The 21,353-nt window shown below is 41.9% G+C and overlaps 1 protein-coding gene across 4 annotated transcripts in view; it reads right to left on the reverse strand.

Moving 5' to 3' along the window:
* The window catches only part of Col14a1 (collagen type XIV alpha 1 chain), a 185,925-nt gene that overhangs the window by 118,410 nt on the left and 46,162 nt on the right, over nucleotides 1-21,353 (reverse strand). For all 4 annotated transcript variants that reach the window (XM_050145067.1, XM_050145065.1, XM_050145068.1 and 1 more), the window contains exons 6-12: nucleotides 18,996-19,151; nucleotides 18,035-18,154; nucleotides 14,595-14,759; nucleotides 7,064-7,225; nucleotides 3,308-3,459; nucleotides 2,128-2,257; nucleotides 440-585 (exon numbers count right to left, since the gene is read on the reverse strand). In XM_050145067.1, the coding sequence (XP_050001024.1) occupies nucleotides 440-585; nucleotides 2,128-2,257; nucleotides 3,308-3,459; nucleotides 7,064-7,225; nucleotides 14,595-14,759; nucleotides 18,035-18,154; nucleotides 18,996-19,151 (1,031 nt within the window). The remainder of the gene's footprint in view (nucleotides 1-439; nucleotides 586-2,127; nucleotides 2,258-3,307; nucleotides 3,460-7,063; nucleotides 7,226-14,594; nucleotides 14,760-18,034; nucleotides 18,155-18,995; nucleotides 19,152-21,353) is intronic.

A 21,353-nucleotide genomic window follows, 5' to 3' on the forward strand; every position in this document is an offset into this window, starting at 1 on the left:
AGATTGTATAAAACAATCTTTAAAAAAATATACTAAAGGATGGGGATGTAACTCAGTGGTAAGGCACTTATGTGTAAAGTTCTGGGTTTGATTCCCAGACTTATAAAAGAAGGAAGGAAAGGGAGGCAAAGAGAATGGATGTGAAGTCAAAGAAAACCAAATACATTAAAAAGACTATAGATAAAATTTCATCAAAAGGGATGAGGCTGTGTCTCAGCAGAGAAACTTGGCTAAGACGTGTGAGGTCCTGAGTTTTGACCTTAGCACTAGACAACAGTGAATAGCTGCTTGGAAGAATATGGCTATGTAGAGGTAGCAAGATTACCACCTACCTACATTTTTATGTTGACAGTTTGGATTTTCTGCCATCAATTTTTATAATGACATTTTTATCCAGAACTCAAAGGTCCCAGGGCTGTAACTGGGAGCAGAGAGTTACCTCTTTCTCGTCCCCCGCCAGCCCTTCTGTGAGAGGGGCATAGAGGATCAGATAGCCCGTGGCACCAGGCACCACATCCCACTTGACACGCATGCTGCTCTCGGTCACGTCGTACAGCTCCAGGTCGGAAGCCATGGGTAAGGCCACTGCAAGAAAAGGCTCTTTGTCACATCCATTTACAACTGTCCTTGCGAAGAAAAGATGGAGTCACGAGGGCTGGAGAGATGGCTCTGCCATTAAAGGCTAGGCTCACAACCAACACTAAAAATGGAGTAATAAGAAACAAGAGGCCAGGCCTGATGGGCCTAGTTTTTAGTCCCTGCACTCTGAAGAAGGACAGAAAACCGCTTCAGGTTCAAGACCAGCCTTGGGCTACTGAGTGACACCTTTTCTCAAGAAAAAAAGAAAGCAAAACAATAATTCCAGCCATGTTTCCAGACTTCGGAGAAAGGAACTAGGATAAGCCTCTCATGCACGGCTTGAACAACACTGGTGAAAGCATGGCTGTTCTCTCAAGTGTTCCGGCAGGTTCCCTCCCTGCTATATGATGAAGCCCCGTGCTTCTCCAACTATGCTGTCCACTCCAGGGCTTTGCTTGCACGTTTAACTCTCTGCATATGTGTCGTCTGCAGTCCCTCCCGCACTTCATGCCTCGAACATGTTCAAGAGCCCCTGGTTTGCAGACTCAGCTTGTCCTAGACTGAAGCATCTCCGAGAGGAAAGACGGCCATTAGACTATCTCTGCAAAGGCAGACAACTCGAGGGACAACTCGGGGGAGTGGAAGGGAAGCAGCTGGGAAAGGCGGGGTAAGGAAAGTCATGGGAGAAGGGGGTGATTTGGGACAAAAAGTGATGCAGATGTCGGGAGATGCCGCAGTGGAAACCACTGCTTGGCATGCTAACTGAAAGCTAAGTTAAAGAAGAGAAAACCCATTTCCGCGAAGCAGAAGCATCAACACTGGCCTTGCGGATCACTGTCATTCAAAAGCCATCCCTGCACAGGGGGACAGCACCATCGTCCTGGGACGTTACACATTTAGTGTTGTTTAGATAGCTGTTCTTCTGTAAAATGCAAATCATTTAGGCCAGTTTGGGACAGTGCCCAGCCGGTATTAAGAACACAACCTTTAAAATGACTAAAAGATGATCGCTTTAAGATTATCTTTTTGTGGTTCTCTGAGTATATGCCTGTATGTATGCATGTATGTGTGTGCATGTAGTAGGCGTATGTGTCATTGCGATCGTGCCCAATGAAGGGACTATCACTACCCAAAAGGTCCTTTTAACCATGACGAGATGAACGAAGAAGGAAATAGGCTGTCATTCCCTCAGTACTGCCCTGGAGAAAACCAGTCCTGAACTTCTTCTCTATTCCGACAAACGAACTGTGGCCCAGCTCTTGGCTCACAGTAGACATTTGCTAAAAAGATGTTTGGCGAATGAATGACTGGGTCTGCCTCCTCCACCCGGCTGTCCTCCCTAAAAGATGCAAGACATTTGTCAGATCCATTCCGTACGCACAGCTGCAAAGCGGAAGCCACAGCACCTTCCTCTCCCACGGACATCATGACAGCCCCTTCCCATGAACTTTAGTCAGGGCGTCTATCCATCCTGAGCAGCAGCCCAGTTTAGGGATAAGCCCCCTAAGCATGGCTGTGCGTGTTGATAGAGGGGAATCAAATACACACGTGTGGTTTCCGTTCCCCGCAGGCCTTCACTGGCTGTGTGGGCAGATACTGCGAACACTGCTATCTGGTACTCGGTCGATGACATCAAGTTTTTCAACACTACAGAAGACACACTTCCGTCCACCACCACCTGTTGAAAGAATGACGTGAGAAAAAAAAAATGAACTAGCTCATGTGCAGAATTGAGACCAAACAGCAAACAATATTTCCAGAAAGAACATCTCATTAAATACTTTATCATTTGTGCTGTGTCTTTATTTCCACTGTAGAGATCAATTCCCCATTGTCTTTGCACATAAATGAATGCACTTTGATGGCATGTGTCCAAAGTCACTTCTTATTTCATCCCTGTGCTAATTATTGTCCCGGTTGCATCCACGTGCTAACAATGGATATAATTTCCCCCGTGGAGCTTCGGAAAGTATTTAAAGGGTTCGTTAGTCACGCGAGAAAATGGAGCCACTGGAAGGACTTGGGTTTAGTTTTCTCTTTGGATCAGAGGATTTGAAAATTCATGATCAATTTCTATAACACTCGAAAGGAAAAAGGAGCCCACCAACCCTGCCTTGGTACAGACAAACATTGTGAAACATTCCAAGGTCAACCAGAGGTTAGAAGAACAAAAGGAAATGGAGGTTTCATCAGGTCTGAACTCAGTGACTCTCTGCACCCAGGCATTAAAGGCAAAGGGCACAGTCGCTGGCAATAGGTGCTCTCTTCTATCTTAGCCATGATGGAAACCACTGCCAGAGTGGTGGCTTTCCCTTGTCCTGACCTCTACAAACGCTCAGGAAATTCCGAGTACCAGAAGACTAGCTCCTCATATTACCACAAAATTTGGAACATACGGTCTTCACTATGGTAAGAAATACCCGGCCACTCCCAAATAGAAAAAGATGGATTTAAACCTTAGTCAATTTAGAACTTGCTAATTTCGAGAAGAAAAGTAGACTAGGTTGTAAGTGCAGAGCTGATCCATTCTGAGGATGACTGTACGATGGGATGAGAGGTGTGGGTACCACAATTTGGGGAGATGGGGGAACAACACAGTCATGTAGAGATCCATTTCAAATCACTTGCAGTCTTGAAGCAGATAATGTCCTATACACACACACATTTGCGTTTCATGCCCACTATGAGGACGTCAGGGATGGAGAAGTCATACAGGCTGTCACATTACCTCTTCCGGTTTCCCACCTCGGGTGGGATAATACACCACTCTGTACTTTTCCACTTTTCCTGGGGTGTGAGTCCAGTTAACCATAAAGCTCCTGGCGGTGACTTCAGAAGTCATCAGCTCTGTAGGTGGCTCAATGGTGGCAAGGGCTGAGGCTAAAGGAAAGAAATACACCAGATAAACCCAAGCCATTCCTAGGACCCTAAGAAATGCCACCAGTCACGTGCCCTTCAGAGTCTCCTCAGTGGGTAAGCAGGTGCCATGGCTGAGTCTTGCGAGCATTCAATCAAGCATTTAATGTTCATTAGAAACTGTCCACTGAGGCAGATTCTTAGGACACAGACTGAAATTGAGCATAGCTTTCAATTCTCAGAAACTTTGACGAGAACTGTTAATAAACACTGAAAATAAACACGTAAGTGAATGTGCCCATATCCAAAGATGCTCCTCTGAGGCATTTAGAGCTGCCGTTTAATTCTCAGCTGTTGCTACTACTGCCCATGTGCTGCAGATGAGAAAATCAAGGCACAGGGAAAGTATCGGAAAGACAAGTAGTAGCTCTCAGAGCTGAGCCCTTCTCACGGATATAAAGACATAGCATATACATCGAAGATGATCAGTCAACAGGGATCAATATCTAAACATAAAAGTCGAAAAGAAACTGCCATATTCTGAACACCCACTCTGTGTCAGACATGTGTCTTATGCATGTTGAAGAAAACGGTTTTATAAAGATTTGGGGAGGGGGGTGGGAGCTGGGGATGCAGCTCAGCTGACAAGAACACTGTCTACCATGCATGAGACCCTGGGTCTAATCTCCAGAACCACATAACCTGGGTATTCTGGCACACACCAGTATTCGCATACTGGGAATGTGGAAGCAGAAGGGTCAGAAGTTCAAGGTCATTCTCAGACAGTAGCAAGTACAAAAAGCACCTCGAGTTATAGGAGATATTGTCTCAGGAAACTGTTAGATGACTGAAACAAGACTTATAAAATCTCTAGTGTGACTCTATGCTACACAGAGAATAGGAAAGAATGCACTTTATGATACGCAGACAACAGGAAGGAAAATGGCCGAAGGCAAGAGAATTCCTGACCATTATCAGGAAGGAAATTGAAGCCATTATTATAGACCCTACAGACATCAAAAGAATAATGGCAGAGTGGGAAGAACTCTATACAATTCTCCAACATTTACAAAATGGACTGATTCCTTGAAAATTAAAGTGCTCTTTTTGAAGTACGGAATAAGATGGCAATATCCCTATGTAATAGTTACAAGCATTTTGGGATGGAAAAGTATAGCAAATGCAGTAAGGCAAGAAAATGAAATAGAAGTCACAGAAATAAAAAAAAGAAACAAATTATTTCTATTTGTAAATTATATTATTTTCTATATAAAAATTTAAATTCAGAAGTAAACCCCTAGACTAATTAGTAATTGCAAGTCATGTATATGGTATATATGGTAAATATGCAAAAGTCAAATGTATTTCTATTTGCAAGAAATAAACATGTGGACACTGAAATTAAAAAATTCAATTGAGTTCATTCATACAAAGTTGAATAATTTGTACAATTCTAACAAAGCCTTTATAGTAAATGAACAGACAGAAGACATAATTCTTGAAAACTATAAAATGCTAATGAAAGAAATGAAATCATATCTAACTACATGGACAGGTGTACTATATTCATGGACCAACAAAGCAAAAATAATTCTTTCACCAAGTGGATATTTGGTTACTGATAATTTTTATGTGATGTACTTCCTATCAAAATCCAAGTAACACCTTTATGGAATAAAGATACCCTAATATTTAATGGGGTAATAAAAAATGGAAAGAGTTGTTAAAAACTTAAAAAAAATAAGCAAGGGCTGTGAAAATGGTGCAATGGATAAAGCAATGGCCTCCCAAGCCACATGCTAGGTTGGAGCCCCAGAACCCAAGGATGGGGAGGTATGCGCCTGCAACCCCAGCATTCTTGCAAGAGGATAGAGGTGGAGACAGCAGCAGGGACTAGAAGGTCTTGCTTAGCCAGCTTCAAATAGCACAGCAGCAGAGACAAGAGAGACATGGTCTCAATAAAGTGGAAGGAGAGGAGAGGATTAACTCCCAAAGGCTGGAGTCTGATGCCTAGATAGAAGTCATGAATTTGCAATAATGGTGATGATGATGATAATGATGATGATCATAGAACTCAAGTTTACACAATTTAAAGACTTACTATATAGCTAGAGCAAGTTAAAAGTTATATTATTGGAAGAAAATTAGACAAGGTGACCTAAGGGAACAGGCCAAAGAGCCTGAAATGAAACTACAGAATTATACCTAAGAGATGGTGGCACACAACATTCAACTAGAAAATGTCTCACGTCCTTGTAATAGATGTGTCTTCAGAGGGCAAACAGAAGAAAAGGCTCAACATCACCATTCACAGCACAGAAATGAAAACCAAAACCCACAACATGTAATGACTATAAACCTTTCAGAATGGCTTCAATGAAAACAAAACGAAAAAGCACGTCAATATTGGAGCCAAATGCAAAGGCACCGGCGCAGTCGCATGCTGCCACTCAGAACATAAAATTCTAGACCCGAGAAACAGTCTGGCAGTTTCTTAATGAAAACCAAGCTGAACTAAACATGCACTCAAGATACTGTTCAGTCATTGCATTCCTGGGCATTATTCCAGGGAAATTAAAGCATATATTTACACAAAAAAAATCAATAAACAAATATTCACAGCAGCTTTATCATAGTATCCTCAAGCTGGAAAGAATCCAGAATCTGAAAATGCTTAAACAAACCGTGGGCCCATCCAAACCACGTAAGACAACCCAGAAGAGCTGTTGATACACATATAATATGGATAAATCCACAGGAAATTATTCTGCACGGAAAACTCCAATCCCCAAAGGCTGAATATTTGATTATTTTATTTGTATAAAAGCCTTGAAATGAAAAATAGTAGAAATGGAGACCACTCTAGTGGCTGTCAGGATTAGCAAGAGGGCGATGAAAGGATGGAAGACTGTGAACAGCGGCAGGAGCATTCCTGAGATGGAAATGTATTTTATATCAATTCTGCCATCGCTCACCGCATGCTAGTGTTAATGCTGACTCTACAAGGTGCTGCCATTAGGGTAGAGCTGGAAAAGAAGATGCTAGCTCTGCGTGTACTGTGCCTTACAACTTATGTGATTGCATAATTATCTTGAAACTGAGCATTTTGTTTGAAAAACAGGATGTTTCCCATTTCCCAATAAATAAATAAAAAGGAAAAAATTAAATAAAAAAAAAGAAAAACAGAATGTTTTAAATGTTAATACTTCAGAGAAAATCCCCTACTGGTCAAAGAAGATGTCCCTTACCCTCACGAGGCTGCCAATGTGTATGTCTCCGTTTGACTGATGGCTCGGGCACCAGAAAGAAAATGAAGTATTAAGAAAGTCAACTTGAAAAAAAAAATAGGGATTTTTATAGTTCATGTACCCACCATGACTGACGTGTGAGCGTGGTGATAGACCTATGTGCATGGTAACAGACCTGTGAGTGTGATGAACCTGTGAACATGCTTTCTCTCATTTACGGTTCAGTGTCCACAGTGATAGCGCTGTGTGCACTGTATATGTGTGTGTGTGTGTGTGTGTGTGTGTGTGTGTGTGTGTGTGGTTAGAGACATGTGAAGATGATGACAGACCTGGGCATATTGTGCTGCCCACATCCACCGGCCCTCCCTGTCCTCACTCACCTTTAATCTCCCTGTCCTGCTCTTCCACTCTGGAGCACACAGTCCTGGTCAGGCTCTCCACTACTGTGTGCATCAGGTCGAATTCAGCAACATTGTAGACGTGAGTGCTGTCTGGCTCAGAGGCAATCTCCTGCAGCTCATTCAGGTCAGCATTTTTAACCCCTGCCATTGAGAGTAACAGGGAGGATGGTGATCTTGATGTCGCGTTAGAAAGAGCCACTGTAGTGCAGTTGATCAGTCTTCACCACAGCCAGAGCATCCTCCACTCGGATGGCTGGCCTGCATTGTGTGCCCAGTAGCATTGAAGTGGAACAAGAAAATGGGGCATATGTACACAACACAACAGACTAGGTTTTCAGCCACGGAAGAGAATTATGTCATTTACAGGAAAGTTGATGTAAATGTTCATAATCATATTAGTTAAGTAAGTCTCTGAAAGGCAAATGCTGTATTTTTTCTCGTTTATTGTCCTAGCTTTTAGGTACATATATAAAATCTTATTCATAAACATGACACGAAAGCACAAACCAAACTTTTTAGGGGAAGAAAGGAGACCCACAAAAGGAGAAGGGGAAGGAAAAGGCAGGGCAGTAGGATTGGGGGTTATACAGAATGCACGGTATTTGTTCATTTGAATGTTTTTGTTTTAATCACAAAAGAAAAGGTATGGTGGAGTGTGATGGCACACACCTGTAATCCCAGCACTTAGGAGGAAAGGCTTCCTGAATTCAAGGCCAGCTTGGTCTACAGAGTGAGTCCTAGACCAAATAGTGCTACATGGTGGGACTCCATCTCAAAACCCAAAGAAGAGTGTGAGAGTTGTTTCCTGAGTAATCAGCTAGTGATTTTGCTCAGTACACCCCAACAGGAAGGGAACTGGATAAACTGGATATAACTTCCGTATTGCACAAATATTACAGAATCAAGAGTAACTAAACTAGTACTGAAATTAAAAAAAAAAAAAAGCCGGGTAGTGGTGGCACATGCCTTTAATCACAGGACTCAGGAGGCAGAGGAAGGAGGATCTCTGTGAGTTTGAGGCCAGCCTGGTCTACAAGAGCTAGTTCCAGGACAGACTCCAAAGCTACAGAAAACCCTGTCTTGAAAAACCCAAACAAAATAAAAAACTATCAATCTTTAGGTTTAAACTTCTACAAAGTAAGTTTATTTACATCCAGAATCATGCTTCTGATCTCAGCACTCAGGAGGCAGGAGAACTATCGTGAGTTTAAGGCTAGCTTGGGCTACATAGTGAGTTCTAGGCTAGCCTGATCTATAACGTGAGATACCGTACCTCAAAATGTTGAATTAGGAGCGGCAGGGCTGCGTCCCCGGCACCCGGCCACCTGCATGGCTAGTTTATACCCAGAAATAATTACACGGAAACTGTATTCTTTTAAACATTGCCTGGCCTGGCTGGGTCCAGTTTTTTATTGGCTAGCTCTTACATATTGTTCTAACCCATTTCTAATATTCTGTGTAGCCCATGAGCTGGCTTACCAGAGAGGATCTTAACCTGCGTCTGTCTGGAGTGGGAGCATCATGGCGACTCCTCACACAGCTTCTTTTTCCCAGCATTCTCCTCTGTCTACTCCGCCTACCTAATTTTCTATCCAATAAAATGGGCCAAGGCAGTTTCTTTATTAATAAGAAATCACTCCCACATCATTTCCCCTTTTTCTGTTTAAACAAAAAAGAAAGGCTTTAACTTTAACATAGTAAAATTACATATAACAAAACAGTTATCAAGTAAGAATTACAGTTACAATATTTATATCTATTTTATCTCTTATCATAACTAAGGAAAACTATAACTAACCATTCTTCAACTCCATCAAAGACTCCAGAAGGATATAATATTACCTATCAAACAAGAAATAAGAAAACTCTAGAAATGACAGAGACATCTCGCTGCCTGGACAGTCACCCAAAGTTCCTCTGTACCGTTGGGGCATCCATCTTCGGCCTACAGGCCCATAGTATCCAGCAGACATTCTCATCAAGCAAGAAATTCCAAAGACAGTTCAGTCACTTTTTGCTGTGTCCTGCAGAATGTCTCACAGACTCTTTCATGAAGCAGGAACCCCAAAAGGTCATCTCACCTTTAGGCAAGTTCAGCAGTCCTCTCTCTGCGGGTTCTCTGTGTCCAGTTTATGCAACAGTCCAGGCAAGAGCAGTTTCTTGCCCAAATGGCTATCAAACTCCATAAGGATTCTCTTCGATGCCCATCTTCCTCTTGAAATAGATTGGTGCTGCCAGGAGCAAATGTGTCTCATTGTCATGAAAAACCCTAAGTTATTAAAATATCTTAAATGCCATATTCTGCAGCCTTTGAAAGATATGAAGAATGCCTATCTAACTAAAATATCTCTCTATATATCTAGAAAATCTAACTAACATGACTACAAGCTTAAGTATTAGCGATGATTATCCATTAACAACCTATATTTCCTAATTATACATTACATTTTTAAATGAACTACACAATCACAATACCTTAATCAAGATCAAAAATACATATACATATAACAAAATTGACCATAAAATCCATACCAATGCAAATTATTCATATCTATATCATATCCCCCTTTAAATGTAAAAGAACATTTATAAACAATATTTGGGAACATGGGCGTAGTTTTTTCTCTACAAACTGCTTCCTGCTGAATAGGGGCGTCGTTAATTAGGTTGTTCATGATATAACCTGTATGCTAGTTTCATCTCAGTTGGCAATTGAGCGAAGCAATTTTTTGAGGGTATTCACAGCAACCTTTCAGGAGGGCGTGGTCTATCATACCAAATCGGAATAGATGCAATCCACAGGGTCTCATCCTCTGCAAAAACAAAAGAAGACCCTCTCCAAAGCATCATATCCTTAGACCCAAATTCTGAAATCATAATACCCTCATGAAATCCATTTTGGTTTAGCTTGGCAGCCCATATAATGAAATGTCTCTCTGTACTTAGCTCCTTCACAGTCAAAAATTTTAAAGAAAACACAATGTACATAATCCAGACTCTCTGTGAATTTTCCATTTTTACGTGGCTTATTTTTCTTTATTTCTCTTAATCTATAACTATCTGTACTTCTGTACTCTGTCTCTTTAAAGACTTTACCCTTTTTCTTTTTAAGACATTAACTTTATTTTTTATATTCTTTTTTCTTCTCTCTCCCAAGCCTACGTACATTCATCCAACAGTGTCTGAATCTGTTTTATTGTGAATCTGTAACTTTTTTACTATCCAGGAGCACTTTCTTTTGCGCCTTTAAATCACTAAGCGCTTAAGAATCTAAGCTGTGACATTCCTAGGTCAAAAACAGGTACTGTATGCTGGCTCCGCCCAGTCCAACATGGCGGAGCCGCTCGTGCCTCTGATCCTTGCACATTGCACCAGTAGCATGGCGGAGCTGCTTGTGCCTCTGAGCTGTGGCACACAATGTCCCCCTTTTAGGCACACAGCAGTCTAGTTGCCATCAAACAAATCATAGCACTTTAATCCAAATGCTCCATTCATAAGCTCTGTCTCTCGCCGGAGCCAGACAGAGATTGCAATGGCGGCACAGCCCAGAAAGCAGGCATTTTAAAACAGCCAGTTTTTTCCTGCTGCCGAAAATTGAGAAAATACTGCTAGAATTCAAACTTTATCTACATAACCACTTAATACAGAGCTAAACCAGAGGGAAACATGGGTGAAGAGATTTTCTAATGGACTCAAACACAATTTACTGCCCAGTGAGACTCTGAAACTGATTTCACAAACTCACAGAGATCCTCCTTCCTCTGCCTCCTGAGTCCTGTGATTAAAGGCATGTGCCACCACTACCCGGCTTTTTTTTTTTTTTAATTTCAGTACTAGTTTAGTTACTCTTGATTCTGTAATATTTGTGCAATACGGAAGTTATATCCAGTTTATCCAGTCTGATTTTGATGGATCAAATAAGGAAGTTCTGTTCCTTCCACTGTCTCTATTGAATTCCATCACCATGGGTCAAGCAGAATGCTGAGTGTCCGGAAGGTGATACCCTAGATAATCCTCCACTAGCTTAATTCTTCTGCATAGACTTTCTTTACTGGATGAGAGACTTAAAGAATTGTGTATCTGAAGTTTCTTGCCCAAAGGACTTCTAGAATACACAACCGTGTCAGTATCACATTGATTGCGTGCTGAAGCAAGAGCTTCGTGGAGAGACTGCTTCTCATGCCGTGCAAGTCTACACTTGATAAAATATGCAACCAAAGATTCTGTCTCTCTCCCCTCCCATATCTTTGCTTCCCCATCTTCATGAATAAAATAGTTGGACTGTTTAAAATGCATGGAAAATAAAGGCAGTGGCAGCAGTGACTTGGAAGGAATTTGTGCAGTCAGGGGTTCTGTTCCAGTCTGCTTTGCGTCCCAGAGTTCACCACAATGCCTGGCACACAGTGAAGTGAGTCAGTCCTGAATAACGCATTCTATAGCCCACAATCTCAGCAGCTCGTCTAAGAATGGATTATCGGCATTTTCCCTCTCATTGGCCGCTCTGAAAATGCACTGTTCAACTTCAGCGTAATAAATGTTAACGCCTAGTACAAGCAACTGAATCAGTTCCCAGGACCAAAATGATCACATAGCTTATTGCCCTTCTATGATCCAGGCGTATAATACTTAACAGTCATATGTCTGTTCTCATTTCCAGTATTTACCATTTCCTACTGTATGGGTACTTATGACTTGTGGGAAACACCTATGTGAGGTCCAAAGATTCAGATGAGAGATGCAATGGGTACAGCTGGCTCTTGAAAACTGGTATGAGATGGTTCCTTCAAATTGCTATAATACAATACTCACAGACAACCAAAATAGCAAGACTATAAAAATACTAAAGCAAAGTTTGAATATGATGCGTCCTTAATTTTTCCCTAGAGCCTCTTTTATCCTCTCTTCTACAAATGGAAAAATGCAGCAGTTGAATGGCTCAAAAACAAAATCCCCTGGGGACTTGAACAAAATCTACTTCTCTAGATGCACCATTTATGAGCATCTTGGCTTTTCATGCTAAGGCTGAGTGCGCCATCTTTGAAACAGTTTAGATCCCCAGGTCTTTGACAGAGGACTTGGCAAGTGTCAACACTGGGCAGGGCTGTGGGAAGGAGAGGTGATGGTACAATCTCACCCTCTAGTGACTGACTCCGTTTAGAGAGGTTGCAGGGAGTAGGGAAAGAAGGGGAGAAGACAGTCAACAGTTTCTGCGGCTAGTGTCAGAGGCATCAAACGCTAACAAGCAATCCGTTCTAAGCTGGCAGTGGTGGCTCACAACTTTAACCCCAGTCCTTTCAGAGGCAGGCAGATCTCTGAGTTCAAGGACAGCCTGGTCTACAGAATGAGTTCCAGATGGACACAGAGAATCCTTGTCTCAAAAAAAAAAAAAAAAAAAAAAAAAAAAAAAAAAAACTCTCCTCCTGCTGACCCAGATGTTGAACTCTCAGCTCTTTCTCCAGCACCGTGTCTGCCCCTGCCCACTGCCGTGCTCCCCGCCATGATGAAAATGGACTAAACCTCTAAACCTGTAATCTAGTCCATATTAAATGCTTTTCTTTCTAAGGAAAGAAGGTCTTTTAAAAAAGACCAAGCAGTAACCTACTCTGCTATATAAAATAAGAATAAAAAGGTGTAAACAGAAATCTTTTGAGGTCTTTCTCTAAGAAAAAAAATGTATCAGCACTCATAGAGAGGTTCTGTCCAGAATGGGTCTGTCAGTAGTTCCCAACACTGAAGAACGTTTTCAAAGTTCAGAGGTACTTTGTACAGGTAGCCCTGGCTGGTGTAGAACTCTCTATATGGACTAGGCTGGCACGGAACATACAGTGATCTGCCTGCCTTTACCCCTCAAGTGCTGCAGTTAAAGGCATAAATCACTATATCTGAACAAGTTTTTAAAGTATAGCTTCTTAGACACCTTCTCCCTAGCTATTTTGATTTAGTAGGTATAGTAGTTTGAATAAAATGGCAGCCATATGACCACAAAGAGTGGCGCTATTAGGAGATCGGTTGTTGTAGAAGTAGGTGTGGCATTGCTGGAGGAAGTGTCCCACTAGAGATGGACTTTGAGGTTTCAGAATTTCAGCTGAGGCCCAGTAGCTCACCCTTCCTTCCTGCTGCCTGAGGACCCAGAAGCAGAACTCTCAGCAACATCTCCAGCACTATGTCTGTCTGCATGCTGCCATGCTCCCAAACCATCCATGCTTCCTGCCACGACGATAAGAGACTCAACCTCTGAACTGTAAGCCAGCTACAACTGAATGTCTTCCTCTCTCAGAGTTGCTGTGGCCACTGTGTCTCTTCACAGCAAAGGAAACCCTAAGTCAGTAGGATTAAAACAGAAGCTGGGAGTCCATTTCAGTCCTGTATCCACTGTTATCTGTTCTGACCTCTGCAGAACCTGAAAGTATTCTCTTCTGATGAAGACTACAGAAAGGTCATTAAAAAGACTCAAGTATGTTCTTGCTAAGCACATCTATATGAGACTGAAGATGGACAACAGAATAATTCGCCCTGTAAACTGTAACTAAGTGGGCCACTCATAACAAGAGACTTTAAGTGTCTTCAGAGCCCTGTTGAGAGATTTGCTACCCCATTTTGACTAATGTTTCTATGTCTTGGGAATCAGGCTGTTGTTTTGCTTTCTGCCAAAGTTTATTGGTCTCTACTAAGCAGAAGACCTTCCTCTTGCCAGGGAAACTGTAAACATTTTAATTGAAGGCAAAGCTTATTGTGTAAATATTTTGTAATTATGCTGGATCTGTTGTATATATCCTTTTTCATAAATGATAGCTTTCAGAGTGCTTGATTCAAGTCAGCGACACCACACGTCTTTAATAGCTGCAGGGCCCTTGATTCCCTGAATATGTGGGGCGTGATTTCTCCTTGTACAACTAGCAAAGAGACAGCTACAAACTGACCCTGAAGGGCAACCCACGACTGATTAAATGGAAGCAAATGTGACCCTAACTTTAGCATGTCACTATGCCTTTTCAAAGAGTTTTGCGCTCAGTATCTGTCTCAAAGTTCCAAACACTGTGGCGTATGTGAGAGAATCACTCTTATTTTCCGTACAAGGGAGCCGGACTCAGCTGGCAAGCCTGGTAGAGAGAGTGCTCTGGCCTCTGGCTTCCAAAGCAGTGCGTGTTGCATGTAGTGGTGTGTACCCACGTCCACGATGGAGGCGGAACCATTTAGAGACACATAGCTGGGTGTGTTGGCACCTGTAAGCCCAGCACTCAAACTGAGACAGGATCACAAGTTCAAGACCAGTGTCCGCTAGTAGCCAGACCTGTCTTAAAAACAAACAGGACTGGTTAGACGGCTGAAAGGAGAAGGGCACTTCCTGCCACGCCCAGTGATTTCCGTTCTTGGGACTCACACGGTGGAAGCAGAGAACTGACCCTCACGAGTTATCCTCTGAACACACACACACACACACTTCCACAAACACACACATTAAATACATACACAATAAATAAACAAACAAACATTTAAAAAGACAGCACACCTATGGCAAAGAGCTCTACACCGGACTCCCGGAGGTTTCTGGATGGCGGGATAATGTCATCTTGGGATTTTCCATCTGTGATTAAAATGCCGATCTTGGGAACTCCACTCCTTGATCCTGCTTCTGGCTTAAAGCTGTTCTCAAAAATGAAGTTCAGAGCAAGGCCTGGGGGAAAGAAACACAAGCCAAACATTTCTAATTAAAATCTTCAGTTTGGAAATCGTATCCCTACCTACGCTGAGTAGAGTTAAGAGGGTTTTTATTAGGTCGAGGCCTTCATTCTCACAACAACCTGATAGCAGCTGATGAAAGACCCAAGTCCACTAGAATAGAGGTTAAAAAAAAAAAAAAAAAAAGAACCCGCTGTTGCCTCGGGGTATATAATGTAGATGGTAAAACATTCTAGATTCTTCCTTAGACTTCTTTTCTTCAGAGAATGGGAAACACAGCAATAATAGCCGAATTACTACAGGATAGTACATTTTATTCATCTTAATAATAAATACACTTCTCTTGGATGAATCTTTAATAAGCAATTTTGTCTCTCACAACACTACTTAAGAAATCTTTTTTCTTTTAAAATTAATATACAAAACAACAACCTTTTTTATTGCAAGAAACGTTTGAGACCACCAAATCATTCACCATTTACTGTCGTCTTGTTAAGCATCAAGAATTAGAGTAGATGATAAAAAAAACTCTCCCTTTCTCTCTCTCTCTCATTCATATTATTCATTCGTTGTCTTTATGTGGGGGCCAAGACTAAAGATTGACCCTAGAGCCCCATCCATGCTTCCCTGAACTAACCACAAATCCACATGCCCAGCTGAGGTCTAAACTCATGCTCCTGGCTTTTGAGGGGGGTTTTACCTGGAAAGGAGTAAGAAAACGTGCAGGATTGCATCTGTGTTTAATAATTTTTCACAAGTGTTAACAATTCCACTAGAGTATGCTTCCAATTGGCAAGGTGATTAATTATCAAGTTGCCAACAGTTTCTCGAGAAACCCATAATAAGATCTTGATAGTTAAAGCTGAGCATCCAAGCCATATGCTAGAGGAAGGCAATGGCCGCTCTAAGTTTAAAATCTGTTCAAATAGTGCTGGAGATGTGGCTCAGTGGTAGAGGCCTTGTCTAACCTGTAGAAGGTCCCCAGGATCAAAAAAAAAAAAAAAAAAGACCTTGAATCTAGAATTAGGTGTTTGACATTAATTTGGAGAAAATTCTCATCGTTGTCATTTTTATTTCAAGTATTACGTCTTCCTCCTTCTCCCTTGTCTTCTGGAATTCCTGTTAATTCCTGTTATCGTGTGTGTCTACACAGCAATTCTATAGCACATGAACTTCTAGTTTGGAAGGTTTTTCCCCCTTTTTTCTGTTACATCTCATCAGGCTTAGAGATTCTTCATGAGTCATGGCCAGTCTACTAAGCCCATCAAATATGTTCTTCATTTGTTTTATAGTGAGTGTTTATTTGGTTTTTGTTCCCCTCCTACAGCTAGTATTTCTTTTGGATCCTTTAATTGAATTTCCATCTTGCCCCTTGTATGGCCATTTTGTTACTGCATATTGTCTACTTTATCCATTAAACTCAGTGCACTAAAAATAAAATAATACAAAATAAACCACATCTACATAAACCATGCATGTTCGTGCCACAGATATTTTTAATGTAAATATTGTTATAATAACCACTTATAATACTAGTGGGTCAAAAGTCTTCAAAAGTCAACAACTAGTAATTGAAGTTTCAAATAAGGGTGAAGACTACAAACCATTAATTAAAAAGACGATAACATTGAGTGTGATGACGCACACTCAGAATCCCAGCACTCAGGAGGTGGAGGCAGGGGACTGCTGAGCTCCAACCCTGCCTATTCTCCATAGCTCAACTGTCTCAGAAAAGGGAAAAGAAGGCTACAGAGATGGCAAACACTCTGCAGCGGCTGACAGCCATTGGCTTCCATGATGGCTTCATTTCCTTCTAAGTTTATTAAACGGTGAGCCACATATTCCCTGTATATCTGGGGTCAGGAGGTTGGCAAAAAAAAAAATCTATCAACAGTTAAAGGTTACTAAATAAAGTGGGCTACAAATTAATTCAAAATCAGATATGTAATGAGGAGGGAACAATGGCACACACCTTAAATCCCAGCCCTGGGGAGGCAGAGGCAGGATGATCTCTGCGAGGTTGAGGCCAACCTGGTCTATACAAAGAGTCCCCAGTCAGCCAGGGCCACACAGTGAGGTACTGTCTCAAGTAAATATAAATAAATAGATACATAGGTAGATGAATAAATAAATAATATGTAAGGAATCCGAGGTGCTGCTGGCACTCGCCCATGCTGCGTCATGCAGGGCATCACTGCAGCCTTACTTCTGGATGCATGAAATTCACACTGCGCTGTGTGTACCACCATGCCCCACAATGCCCATGAATGCTGCCAACACCTGCGTTCAGATTCAGGCCAATTGTGTGCTGTGAACTGAACTGTTTTACTGAATATAGCAAGCTTTCTACTTGTATAGAAAATGTAGCTGTGTCCATATCACCATAGAACCTTCATCTGGTGATGGATGGAGATAGAGACAGAGACCCACACCGGAGCACTATACTGAGCTCCCAAGGTCCCAATGAGAAGCAGATAGAGGGAGAACACGAGCAAGGATGTCAGGACCACGAGGGGTGCACCCACCCACTGAGACAATGGGGCTGATCTATTGGGAGATCACCAAGGCCAGCTGGACTGTGACTGAAAAAGCATGGGATAAAACCGGACTCTCTGATCATGGCGAACAATGAGGGCTGAAGAAAAGCCAAGGACAATGGCACGGGGTTTTGATCCTACTTCATGTTCCGGCTTGGTGGGAGCCTAGCCAGTTTGGATGTTCACCTTCCTAGACATGGACAGAGAGGGGAGGACCTTGGACTTTCCACAGGGCAGGGAACCCTGACTGCTCTTCGGACTGGAGAGGGAGGGGGGAGAGGAGTGGGGGGAGGGGGAAAAGGGTGGGAGGAGGGGGAGGGAAATGGGAGGCTGGGAGGAGGCGGAAACTTTTTTTTCTTTTCCTTTTCTCAATAAAATAAATAGATAGATGATAGATAGATAGATGATAGATAGATAGATAGATAGATAGATAGATAGATAGATAGATAAACAAAAAAAAGAAAATGTAGCTGTGTAACTGTGGGAAACAAAGTGTTTTTTCATGCCTTTCTATCATCGTCCTCAGAATCTAAGTATAAAACCAGTATTCCTCTGGATTAAGTCTTAATGCTGCTTGATTAAAAAAAATAAGTCATCTAAGAACTTTTGATGTGACATGGTAAAAAGAAAAAGAACCACTATGCCACCTCTTAAAAAGGAGCAAAATAAGGTAATATGATAATTGCTCTTTAGCAAAATAGTTCGCTAAGAATGCGCATTGAAGAAAACAGACCTGTTAGGGTGTTTCCTCCTTTGTAGGGAAGGCTTCGGACCGCGTCAATCACTTCATCCTTTGTGTTAAAGGCGTTCAAGTGCCACTCTATTCTGGGGTCCCCGCTGTATTGTGCCAAGCCTGGGAAGAAGGAAGAGAGAACCGGAAGTTACCTGCTGTGCAGGATCACATGACCACTCCAGAAAGCAGGATGACCGATGGTGTGATCTGTCTAGCATTCTTCTCTTTGCCTGGTGCTGTGCTTCCAAAGAGAAGCCCTGACGTCAGAGAAAGGAGTCGAGCTGGATGTGTCTAGGAGTGGAGGGAGTTTACATATTTTCTAGTTCTTTGGACATTATCGAATAACAAGGTATTTAGCATTTAAAAGCAAAAAGGCCGGTTGTGTATAGATAAAAGGTCTAAATTTATTTGCTGTCATTTTATTCTCAAAGGAATGATGTTCTTAATGATTACTTAAAAGTTAGTACTTTTTATAGAAAATATACTATTTTATTGCTTAGAATATGACACAAAGACTTACAGAAGGTTTTTTCTCTTTTAATTATAACTAGAATTAATTTGACAAAGATTATAATGTCAAAATATTATTTCCAGCTTTTCAATTCAACATTTCCCTGGACTTGGCTGATTCTTTTAAACACAGATGGCTGTTGATGAATTCTTATGCAAGTGATATTCTAAAGCTTCATTAATATCAATAGTAAAAGGGAGGCTAAAAAGAGAATTAGTGTATTCAATAGTCAAGTGAACGGCATCATGAATGGGAAAATTTAGTAGGGATAATAATATAAAATTGCTAGGGAAAAATATTTATTGATGTGAACATGTGCTTTCAGGAACAACAGTGTAGTTGATCCTTCGATAACTTTGAAAGCAGCTTTGTAAAGGGTTTATGAATTTCGGAAGAATCTTCCCAGACATTTTGCAGAAGCAACTAGCTTCTATGGCCCATAAGGTATACCAATCCGGGTCTTCTCTGAGCCCACGTTGAATGCTGTGACCAGGTTTTCCAAGAAATTCCGCACCAGCCTGAAGTTGAATCTCCCGATACTCCACGACCCATCGACCAGGATGACAATGTCAGCGATGGCTGGAGTCTCACAGAAGAATTTTATCTCTGCAAAAAGCGCAAACCACAATAGCACACACGTTACTGTCAGAACCTTTCAAAGCGCAAGTCGGTTTCATTGCCGTTCAGACAATTTAGTGCTAAGAATAAAATAAAGTTCCCATCAGAGCTGCCATCTTTTTTATAACTCTTGCCTTAAATGCATTCTTCCAAGGAAAAAAAATGTAGTAATGTTTGGCGGCAGACCCGAGGGCTCTGGAAATAGTTAGCAAAGGGCTGTCAGGTTCAGGCCAACCTGGCAACTCAGCTGCTGTGTGCTTTTAGAAGGAGGTGTCTGTACAGAATCTTCCAGCCTTGGGCTTTGGCCTGCAGAGTCTTTCCAGGAAAGGTCTCAACAGTGTCGGTCAGGGCCATCCTCCCAGGATGGGCAGATGGCCAGGAAGTGCAAAGTCTACTCTCCTGCCCTTTGCTAGATAAGCCAAGGCTAGGTATATAAAAATGGCGCAGAGACCTTTGATTAAGTATAGTGTTCATTTGGAAAAAGAAAATTGAGGAAGGGTTCAAGGGCTTCCCCACGTCTGTTCTGTGCTATGTTGTTAGTGTTGATGATTCTCATATTGCTTCTATGTGACAAAAAAATTTCACTCCTAAAGATGAGCTAGGTAACTGGCGTTCTCAGCAGTTCAGTTAGTACTGCACAGAGTGATCCAAAAGGGAACCAGGTTTTTGGCACGGTCCCACCAGTGCCTGACCATCAGGGATGGTGCCCACCTGCTGCAGAAATGCTGAGAAAGAGGAGAAACCTGTCTTCACAATCACTGATGGTTGCCTGAGGAAGCACAGGTCTGTGGGTGATCACGTGAAAGCCCCTCCGCTCACATAGAGCCAAGATGGTGGGGTAGTCTTAAAGTGGTTTATAAATCCTTGAAAAATATTATGGCATTTTTAGTGTCTTAACTGGTTTTGCTTCTTACTACAGTTTACCCTTCATACTAAATAGAATAGGATCTTCATACTAAAATAGAAGTAATTGTGTGTGTGTGTGTCTGCGTGCACATATGGACATTCTTACTAATTTTAATTTTTGTCAGACCAGAAAAATACCAACTTGGTTTATGTTTTAACATTAAAATGACAATGTAACAATATTTTAAATATAATTTGTCTATTGAAAACCAAAAACACAGAAAATCACAATTAGAAAGAACGTGAGCCATGGGTAAGATGTGCTCACTGGCACAACACTGGCAAGACTATGGGGGGGGGGGGCAGAATGCTATCTTGATTGAATTTCGGGTCTGCGCATAGGAGGGAATTCATATATAATACTGGAAGCATGGTCAAAACCCATGGTTAGGAAAGTCATCAGCCCTGGGGGAAAACCTATTGGTGTTGTTTTGCTGCGCAGTCATGGTGTCAAACTGCCTTCTAAATATTCGTGTTCCTAGCCATGGATCTCTGCTCTCTCATCCTTGGTTGGAGAATGGCTAATGCAGAAACTCTTACCAGTTCAAAGTGCAGATGCGTGCTCAGCCACAGAAAGAGCATCTCTATCAACCACCCTCTCTAAGGCTCTCGGAATATCATGGACGAGAGGGCAGAGAGAATGTAAGAGTCAAAAGATGGGGCCGTGTGATGTGAGATACTGTCTTCTGGAAATGGCGTGGCAGTTATACACATAAACTAATAGCAGTTACGATCGCCTGCACATGATAAAGCCAGTACAAATTCCAGCGTTAAGTGGGGAGGGGCTCCCATTTTCCACTCCTCGCGGAGGAATTACTGCCAGCTGGTTAATGGCTGCTGAGGAAGGTAGGGTCACTTTGGATGGGTGGCCACTGGTAGGTTGCCCATACCCCAGTGGTTGGCACTACTCCCACGTGCAGAGGGGCAGCACTAATTGGATTCAGTGGGTTGTGACAAAAGAAATGAATTTGGGAGAGAGACTTATTGAGGAAGGTGGTGGCTGAAGAGGGAGGGAGGGGGATATGACCAAGATACATCATCATACATGGGTATGAAATTTTCAAAACCGGAGGAAACAAAATGCTTTTATCATCAAGACAGCTGAACTACTGTGGCTGACAAAAGAGACAGGCAGTTGAATAAATTTGTCTTTGCATCTACCACACCACATTTGCTTAAAGGAGCTGGATTTTTTTTCCAGACATAAATATGCATGAAAGACCCAGATTCTTTTACCAGATGGGGGAAAATGTGCTTGCCAAGGGAATACTCCAGCCTTCATTG

Source organism: Alexandromys fortis, unplaced genomic scaffold (assembly GCF_014885135.2).
Source record: "Alexandromys fortis isolate MF-2015 unplaced genomic scaffold, M_Fortis_MF-2015_v1.1 scaffold_2_1_26212458, whole genome shotgun sequence".
NCBI classification, from domain to species: Eukaryota; Metazoa; Chordata; class Mammalia; order Rodentia; family Cricetidae; genus Alexandromys; species Alexandromys fortis.